This window comes from Pundamilia nyererei, unplaced genomic scaffold (assembly GCF_000239375.1).
Source record: "Pundamilia nyererei isolate P.nyererei 1_Seehausen unplaced genomic scaffold, PunNye1.0 scaffold00619, whole genome shotgun sequence".
In the NCBI taxonomy this organism is placed as follows: domain Eukaryota; kingdom Metazoa; phylum Chordata; class Actinopteri; order Cichliformes; family Cichlidae; genus Pundamilia; species Pundamilia nyererei.
The window spans coordinates 15,377-25,914 of record NW_005188020.1 but is presented as its reverse complement, the minus strand read 5'-3'; the positions used below and the strand labels follow the sequence as shown (position 1 = coordinate 25,914).

General features: G+C 40.5%; 1 protein-coding gene across 1 annotated transcript in view; it reads left to right on the top strand.

Moving 5' to 3' along the window:
* The window catches only part of LOC102211960 (GTPase IMAP family member 8-like), a 37,048-nt gene extending 36,480 nt beyond the window's left edge, over positions 1–568 (top strand). Inside the window, exon 3 of the mRNA XM_013907931.1 lies at positions 556–568. Within this exon, the coding sequence (XP_013763385.1) occupies positions 556–568 (13 nt within the window). The remainder of the gene's footprint in view (positions 1–555) is intronic.
* Positions 569–10,538: the final 9,970 nt, after the last annotated feature.

Genomic DNA, 10,538 nt, shown 5'->3' with positions numbered 1-10,538 from the left:
CAAAGGAGCTTGCAAAAAGAACTGAAGAAGCTTCTCGGATGAGAGGTGAAACGTCTTCAAGCAACTTAAAGAAGTCCAGACGCTTTTCTTTGCAAACTCCTTTGACTAGCACATACCTTAAACACTTCAAGCTGTAAGCTAATTATAGTTATATAAGAGCAGATGCTGCTGGTGCAATAAGCTGTACGTTTTACGTCCAATGGATGATGATCTGATTAGTCGACTAATCGCAAAAATAATTGGTGACTAATCGACTATCAAAATAATAATTTGTGGCAGCCCCACACCACTGTTGCCTCTTTACATTATGCAAATCATTGGGTTTTATTGAAGACAGAACTGTGTGTTAAGTTTTGTGTAAAATTCTTTGGAAGCTCAATAATCACAGTAATTAAGATTTTGATCAGGCATTGGAGTAATATTAATGACAAAACGGTATCAGAACTGCTGTCTCCCTCTGAGGTAAAGGGGAAAATAGATTGTGGCACAGCAACATTACCAACAGTTTAAAAATTAAAAAGTTATTTTCATTTGAGTTTTTGTCACCATATGTAGATACATTTATTGAATGCCTGCCAGTCAAATAAAGACTAAAAACTTTCCAGCTGGAAGTACTGATCAACTGAAGTATAACTTGGATTGTTTCATCAAAACCTGGGGTCACTTTGAAACAATTTGGTTTCCGAATGATGATTCACAAGACAATAAATGGTTGGTACTTACGGTGTGGTCTTGAATGTTTCTTGTATCATGAGCAATCGTCATCCCCTCAGCTGTGGTCTGCTTCATTTTCCTGAGCCTACAGTCAATCAAACAACAGGATGGATGCTATCACAAAAATCAAAACTTTGTTTGTATTTCTATTGATCTTTTCATCTTGCTCTGTGGCAACACATTTTTTAAAAAGTTTTTCTTCCTTAATCTTCTGTAATAGCAAGCTACAAAACATTAATAAATCTTCGTCTGAAGTTTCCTTCTAGTTTATTCTGCTCTCAAAGAAAATTACAAATGCAGTGAGTCACAAAACAGAGACTGCACCTTTTTAGTAAAAACAAAAACCAAAACAAAAAAAACATACACTACTTTTTCTTAAGCCAAAAGAGGATTTTTTTTTTTTTACTGGTGCAGTCTGTCAATTAATCTGGCCCTATGTCTTGATTTTAATCTGTACAAAAACCAAACTCTAAGGTTACTGTTGACTTTTTGTACAAGTAGATGCATGTTATCTTTGAACAGAGCTAGGACAGCTGTTTGCCCTGTTTGCAGCATTTCTGTTTAACGTCTTCGTTAACTGCAAATTCAAAAAAGTAAAAAATAAAAAAAAAATGTGAAAGAATGTTTTCTTTTGTTTTTTTTCTTTTTTTCACCCTGAAGCTCCTGTTCGTTTCCCGCCTGCTTGCTGTGGGATGGTCATGGTAGGTCCGAGGTCTGAGAACTCCTTGCTCACAGCTGTAGCCATGACTCTGACGGTCGTATCGTTGTTGTCCACCAGGTGAATCTCAGTTAATGATCTCAGACCTTGTGGGCTGTCACAGTACTCCCGAACTGCCTGGGCTATGGTCTCAGCACAGAGGTCAACAGGGAAACCAAAGATGCCCGAGCTGATCGCTGGCAGTGCAATGCTGGAGCAGTTGGCCATCTCTGCTTGTCTCAGACTTTCTCTAACTGCAGTCTTCAGGCGTGACACTGCTGTCTTCCTGTCAAAGTCAGAGAATCGTGGACCAACTGCATGGACAACATGTTTGCAAGGCAGGTTGTATGCATCTGTTATGATGGCGTCACCTGGATGTAGACGTCCATTTTTAGCGACGTAGTCGCTGCTTTCTCTCTGCAGCTGTGGTCCTGCAGCCTTTAGCAGTGCCAAAGCCAGGCCACCAATGTGGTCTAAGTCCTCATTAGCTGCATTGACCACAGCGTCCACACCAAAGCTGCAGATGTCCACCTTACTGACAGAAATCAGAACTCCACTGATGGTCTGCACTTTACAATAACAAAGCTTAGTTTCTTCTTCATAATTCTCTTCTTCTCCTTCATCTTCAATCTCTGGACGAAGGAGAATAACACATCTTAACTCATTCATTATTGTAGACAGGAAAATGCTTCCTTGGGTTTGGAAGTATTTCTTTGCTCCGGGCTTGTCCACAGTTAAGGTGTCAGTGAAGAGAGCACTGGCCAGTTCCATAAAGCAGGATTTGGCTTTCTGGACATGAAGACGAGCACCAAGGATGCTGATGCTCTGCTTCTGTACATAAAAATTAACTGACACATTATTATTTTTGGCAATACTGGACCATTCCTCTATTCTTTTCTTTTCAATAAACTGAACAGCAGCACAGGATTGAACACGAAGGGTTTCTTGAACTCGTGAGTAATTCTCAATTCTCAACTCCCTCAGACTATGACTGACCTCTTTCACTGGATCCACAAAACCAGCCACTGTTATTTTATCTCTTCTTTGTGGATGCATCTCAATGGCCACAGTCTTTTTCTTCTTTGATAAGTTGTAGGTGTCCAGCAACTTTTGCTTCAGTTCCATCCAGTTAGGAAGTTTTAGAACTTCCACATCAACAATCTGGTGGGTCAAAGCAGCCATCATCTGACTTTCTGCATCAGCTAGGGCTCTTTCAGAACTCCCCAACAGCAGAAGTCCTTTGTTTTCAATGGTGTAGGTTGCATTGATGCCTTGAGATGTGAACAGATCCTGGGACAAATCGACAGGATCCAATGTTCTGAGAAAGTCTAGAAGACATGGGGGCACATTCTGATGTTTTTTACTCATATTCACATTCCTCTCCAAGATCCATGACTTAGTCTTGAAGACCTCTGCAGTGAGTCCTGTAATGGTTAACTTCTGGGTGCCTTCATCATAAGAGAGTTTCATCTCAGGAGAAATGTCCAGAGCAGCTTTGTGGAGCCCTTCCTGCTTCAGGATGTAGAACCATGCAGGGGACAAAATCATTTCCTCAGAGATGCTGTTTGTCTGTCGTTCAATGTGACTCATGGCTTTAAGAAGAATGTTCTCTACAGGAGCCCTGATTCGTTTTATATCATCAGCTCGGCCAGCAACAGTCAGAACCCCTTTGGATGCATCCAGCACCAAGATGGCATCTTCCTTCACAACTGAATGGACATCTTTTTCTGCAGCTTTCCATCCCAGTGCATTTGCTTGAAATTCAAAAGAGAAGAGTTCACTGAGCAGTTCCATAAAGCAGAATTTGGTTTTTTGGACATGAAGACGAGCTCCTGCAATGCTGATTCTTGGATGCTTTACATCAAAATTTACTGACACATCATTGTCTTTGGCAATACTGGACCATTCCTCTGTCTGTTTCCCTTCAATAAACTTAACAGCAGCACTGGATTGAACATCAATAAATTCTTGAACTCGTGAGTAGTTCTCAATGAACTCCCTCAGACTATGACTGACCTCTTTCACTGGATTAACAAAACCAGCCACTGTTATTTTGCGTCCTCTCTCTGGATGGATCTCAATGGCCACTGTTCTTTTCTTCTTTGATAGGTTGTAGGTGTCCAACAGTTGTTGCTTCAGGTCCATCCAGTTTGGAAGTTTTAAAACTTCCTGATCTTCCACATTCACAATCTGATGAGCCAAAGCAGCCATCATCTTACTTTCTGCATCAGCAAGGATTAAGTCAGAATTTCCCAACAGCAGAAGTCCTTTGTTGTCAATGGTGTAGATTGCATTGATGCCTTGAGATGCGAACAGATCCTGGGACATGTCCATGGGATCCAATGTTCTGAGAAAGTCTAGAAGACATGGGGGGACATTCTGGTATTTTTTACTCAAATTCACATTCCTCTCCAAGATCCACGCCTTAGTCTTGAAGACCTCTGCAGGAAGTCCTGTAATGGTTAACTTCTGGGTGCCTTCATCATAAGAGAGTTTCATCTCAGGAGAAATGTCCAGAGCAGTTTTCTGGAGCCCTTCCTGCTTCAGGACGTAGAAGATTGCGGGGGACAAAATCATTTCCTCAGAGATGCTGTTTGTCTGTCGTTCAATGAGACTCATGGCTTTAAGAAGAATCTTCTCCACAGGAGCCCTGATTCGTTTTATATCATCAGCTCGGCCAGCAACAGTCAGAAACCCTTTGGATGTATCCAGCACCAGGATGGCATCTTCCTTCACAACTGAACGGACATCTTTCTCTGCAGCTGTCCATCCCAGTGCATTTGCTTGACATTCAAATGATGTGTACTGAGACATCAGGCAACGGAAGGCCTCTTGGGCCTTATTCATCCAGTTATTTACATGTTCTGCAGTCAGACCTTGCTGCCTCAAAAACTCAGGCAAAGGGCTGAGTTTAACGTCGGGGCCATTCAAATCCATTCTGCAGAAATGTGGACGCATCTGATCATTGATGTGTTCTGATAGTTTCTTCTCCACAAGGAATTTCCAGATAACGTGGAGAACAGGCTCTGTGAAGGGCTCGGGCATCTTCCATGTTGGTCGTTCTTTGCCATACAAGGCGGTTCCCAGTGACTCATAGTATGGATATACCTTCATAGTTATAGACTTCATCTTGAGGTCTTTTTTTATGCAAATCTCTTCCACAACTGCAGCAAACAAGGAGCAGAAATGCAAAGGTTAGATAAGTCGTTACTCTACAAGGAATTATATACAACTATTTTTGTATTCATTATTCTAGAACGATTTATCTAGGTTACAGTATACACTGTATCACCCATTCCAAACCTTTTCATCTGTCATAATCCACAGAAAAAAAATGATCAATAACTCTAAAAATGTTTTATATTTTAGATTCCTCAAAGTAGCCGCTCTTTGCTTTGTTGACAGCGCTGCAAACCCTCAGCCTTCTCTCAATGAGCTTCATGATGTAGTCATCTGAAATGGTTTTACTTCTCAGGGGTGCCTTGTCAGGGTTCATTTGTGGGATTTCATGACTTCTTAATGGGGTTGGGACCATCAGTTGTGTTGTGCAGAAGTCAGGTTGGTACATAGCTGACAGCCCTATTTGACAACTGTTAGCATCCATATTATGGCAAGAACCAATCAGCTAAGTAAAGAGAAATGACAGCCCATCATTAATTTAAGAACTGAAGGTCAGTCAGTCCAGAAAACTGCTAAAACTTTGAATGTGTCCCCAAGTGCAGTCGCAAAAACCATCAAGCGCTAAGACGAAACTGGCTGACATGAAGAAAGGAAGACCAAGAGTCCCCTCTGCTGCTGAGGATACATTCATCCGAGTCACCAGCCTCAGAAATCACAAGTTAACAGCACCTCAGATCAGAGCCCAGATAAATGCCACGCAGAGTTCCAGTAGCAGACACATCCCTACATGTTCAGAGGAGACTGTGTGAATCAGGCCTTTATGGACAAATAGCTTTTAAGAAACCACAACTAAGGAAAAGAAACAAGAAGAAGAGATTTGTTTGGGCCAAGGAGCACAAGAAATGGACATTAGACGAGTGGAAATCTGTGCTTTGGTCTTATGAGTCCAAATTTGAGATCTTTGGTTCTTTGTATGACGCAGAAAAGGTGAACAGATGGTTTCTACATAAATGGTTCCCGCTGTGAAGCATGGAGGAGGAGGTGTGATGGTGTGGGGGAGCTTTACTGGTGACACTGTTTGGGATTTATTCAAAATTGGAGGCACACTGAACCAGCACGGCTACTACAGCATCCTGCAGCAACATGCCATCCCATTCAGTTTGCGTTTAGTTGGACCATCACTTATTCTTCAACAGGACAATAAACCCAAACTCACCTCCAGGCTGTGTGAGGGCTATTTGACCAAGAAGGAGAGTGATGGAGTGCTGCACCAGATGACCTGGCCTCCACAGTCACCTGAGCTAAACCTAATGGAGATGCTTTGGGATGAGATGGAGCGCAGAGTGAAGGCAAAGGACCAACAAGTACTCAGCATCTCTGGGAACTCCTTCAAGACTGTTGGAAACCATTTCAGGTGAGGACCTCATGAAGCTCATCGAGAGAATGCCAAGAGTGTGCAAAGCAGTAATCAAAGCAAAGGATGGCTATTTTGAAGAATCTAAAATATAAAACGTGTTTTGAGTTATTTCACACTTTTGTGTTCACTACATAGTTCCATATGTGTTCATTCATAGTTTTGATGCCTTCAGTGAGAATCTACAATGTAAATAGACATGAAAATAAAGAAAAAACCATTAAATGTGAAAGTGCATCCAAACTTTTGACTGGTATAAACCTTTAGTGTCGCTGAAGGTGATGATTGCAGCTTTTTCAGCTGGGTTCATTGTGATATTGTCTGGAAGAGTCCAAGTCTTGTCAAAATATAGCTCCAACATGTCTAAAAAAAAATGAAAAATGAAAAATTAGATTAAATATAAAACAAACAATACCAAAAAAGAAAAAATAGCTTTGCTGTTAATCTCAGAATACCATCAGACTTTAAGTTAAATATTTTTTTACGACAATTTTTTTTCAGCATTTTATCAAAAATTTATATTGGAACTTTATTTAAATCAGTTAAAGTTATGTTGCAAAGAAAATTCATATGTGATGGGATTATTCATACAGTGTTGTAAAAAGGTATTTGTCCCCTTCCTGATTGCTTTTTTTTTGTAAATTTGTCACATTTAAATGTTTCAGATCATCAAACAAATTTAAATATTAGATAAAGAAGTAAAGGCAAAATGCAGTTTCTAAATGAAGGTGTTTATTACTAAGAGGGCAGTCTCTTTTTCACACAGGGCTATGTAAGTTTGGATTTTCTTCCACCAGCCGAAAAAGGGGCATGGGTCCACTCAGCTTTAGGGGTCAGGTGAGGTGTTTGGTGGACGGCCGCCAGGGGCGGAGACACTGGCAGACCAATACGCAGCAATTGGAACATGGAATGCCAAGAGTAGGCAAGACACAGATGCAGTAGGTAAGCGATGGAATTGACAGAAAAGGTAAGTAACAGAGAATGGTGTCACACACCGGAGACTTGGTGGAAAAAAAAAAAAAAAAATCCTAGCTCAAAATTAAACAAATATTTTTTAAGCTTCAGTTATATCAAACAATTCATCATCATCATCGTTTATTTGTATAGCACTTTAAGAACACACCAGGCAGACCAAAGTGCTGAACAACACAGATCAAAACAACAACCAAATTAAAAACAATTGACAAATGACTAATCATATCTGGTTCATATCCAACCATATCTGCTTAATCGTCTCCAGCACTCTGGAGGACATCAGGGTGAATTTGGATGCTTGAAGGCCCAGAGCGCATCTTTCCAACCAAGAATCAGATGCCATCCTCTAAAAGAAGTCGCCCAGCACACTTCCCCGGTACAATATCGCCGTCTGGCAAAGACTTTTCAGACATCCAGCTACAATGGAAGGTTGTTCCTGGTGGAGATTTTACACCGGGAAATTAAATCCCTGAGGGAATCTCTGGAATTCAGCCAGCAGCTGTCACTGTGTGCAGGCAGGAGACGAGGACTCAAACGCAGGACTCGTAGAGACAAACGTGAAGTCAAAACTGCTTTAATGCTGAACTCTAAAGTAACAAAACTAAAGATTAAAAAATAAACTTTCGCAGGCAGGCAGACAGAACACACAGCGCAAGATGAGGGTGGACCAACGTTAACGACAAGATAACAAGTACTGACTGTCAAGGCACTAAAATACACAGGCAGCAACATGACGAAATGAGGAACAGGTGGAAATGCAGCTGGAACTACTTGGGCAGGACGAGGCAAGGTAAGTAAAACAGAATACACTAACATGAGACAAAGACCTTCAAAGTAAAACAGGAAATACAGGCTGGGCTCAGAGACACGTACAGACAAAGAACAGAGGGAACACACGGGCAGGGAGACTAGACACTAAACCGTGGAAGAACAGAACCCAAAACCATATGGCGTTATTTTTGTGCCACTATTCTGAGCGCATGTAAAAAATTTGAGTGCACGCAAAAAAGATTCGTTCCAGCGAATAGGTTTATGCTATGAACCTATCATATTTCTTGAAGTAAAATGTTCTGTTCTTATTTAAACAGCTGACTCTGAATTAAATCTAACATTAAAAAAATAATAATAAATTCAGGAGGAAACATTTTCATAATAACGGGTGAAATTCAAAATATACTGACAGCTCTCCAAGTAAGACTTCCGTATTAAATAAAACGGTCCAGTTATGAAGCTGAACTTTAATCTCAGCCAAACCGATTTACTCAGGAACAAATCAAACACTGAAATAAACCAAACATTAACATTTAGAAGTTATCTAAGTGACTTATATATCATGTTTAACCCAAGTAGCAAAAGACCGTGGGGGGTTTGAAAACGATGTGCCGGGAGTCCGCGCCTTGACCACCGATCAGCCAGGGCTGGACTGGGACAAAAAAAATCGGCCGACTATACCACCAGGTGTTACAGGAAAAACCATAAAGCCTTTGAACTAAAACAAACCCTGTTGTGACAGTGGTGTACACTGTCTTGTTGGTATATATGTATGATGTGTATACAGTGTATCGTCTTCATGTTTCCCTCTCACCACATATCCAAACCGACATCATGACCAGCAGCTTTACAGCTGTGGCTCCAGCAAACATCAGCTGATACTAGAAATTAATATCAAATAAATTCTAACAACAGCTGATCAAGCTGTCGCAAAGTGGGCGATAAACAAACAAGAGAGAAAAGCCGATCATTGATCATTGATCAGTTTCATGATTGAAGTAGCAACAGGAGAGGGAGGAGAGAATGAGAGGAGAAGAGGCAGCTGTGCAGCGTAAAGACACAGAATAACTCCACCTTTGTGTCTTTTTCATTGTAGCTGAAGTACGGGACAAATCGCGTTCCTTTTCCCCTCAATACGGATGCATTGTAATTGGTCCAGCCCAGAGTTGATCGTGACCAATCGGCTAATCCACCACATTTCATTGTTTATACCGTTACAAAAACAAACAAACATAAAAATGAAAAATCACCATCAGCCCACTGGGCAAATACCCGATATGCCCAATGGCCAGTCCGGTCAGCTGGTGGGTAACAGGCATCTCCAAAACATTAGAGCACTTATGCAAATATGTGATGTCTTGATAAACCAAGCAGATATTTGAAGTTTACACGGCACCATTCTCACCTGAAAATATCTTAAAAGTTTACTTTGTGATCCAGAAAGAGTAATATTTTAAACTGCGCCACGCTGTTCCTCTGCAACTGCGTTGTTTGAGTTTTTAACCCATTTTATTGGATTCTTTTTTTCTAAAGTTGCCCCAAAACACACAAAACAGCTGTATGCTCTTGTACAGTTGCTATTAGACCCATATCTGTTGTGACTGATGTAATAAAATAATCTACAAATAAAGAAATTCTATTTAAATTCGGAGCATACGGAAATAAACTTAATTAAAAATTCTGACTATTGATGCAGGGATATATGCAAATCTTGGGGCTTTTGTAGAATGTTTAGCTGATTTTAGAGTTTAGAAATGTGTTAAAATATAATGTAGAACTATTGTAGAGACACTGCCCTTAAAGTAATAAAGGCTGACTGTGTCGTGAACTTAGGAGTAGAGTGTAGGAGACCTCCCCCACTGAGTGGAAATTCCCCAGAGGATGTATGGGTGGGGATCTCAACATTTATAACTGTGGTCTGGAAGGGAGATGGGTTTTATGACCTCTAGGGAATTACCTACACCCACAGTGTTTTAACTGTCACGCACACACATCCACACGCACACTCATTCATGTGCACTCACACATACACACAGGTATGCGTACACAGTCACACACGAGCACTCACATAGACATGCGGGAACGCGCACATGTAGGCATTCATGTGCTCGTGCACATAGACACACACAGAGTTTGCAGCACACCGTGGGGGGTTTTATGATGGGGTCACTTCTATAAAGCTGGCTCTAACTAACAAAGGGGTGAAGATTTGGAGGGGGACACCGGCCTCGTCTTCCCTTCTAGAAGTGCATGCTTAAATGAGGATAAATGAAGAAGAGTAAAGATAAATGAAGATGAGTAAATGAAGATGAGTAAAGATGAATAAAGATTTTGTGAAAATGACTACTGAGTCCGGTGCCATCTCTGGATGCTCGAGGAATAAAAGAACCGGGGTAAAACTGATTTCCCAACACTTTGCATCCCAAGCATTAAATACAGTCTAAAATATGTAGGGTCAAAACAGAAACCTGAAACAAAATAAGGAATCAGTGAAATCCTGAACAAAAAAGGAACAATACTAAAAAATACATAAAGAAAACTAACTCTCATGTATACATTTACCATGTCAACAGCTCCGTGTTTCATATTGTGAGGATACAAATTTTGGGAGTACAAATACTAATCAATTTTAATACAGTCATTAATATTTTATTATATTTAAAATTCAATTTTACAATTTCTACAGATTTAAGGTTTACAAGATAGATAGATAGATAGATAGATGGGGTGCAACAATACTCGTATCGGTATTGAATCGTTCGATACAGTGCTTTCGGTTTGGTACGCATATGTATCGAACAATACAAAATTTTTAATTTATTTTATCAACTTTCCTTCTGACGATGC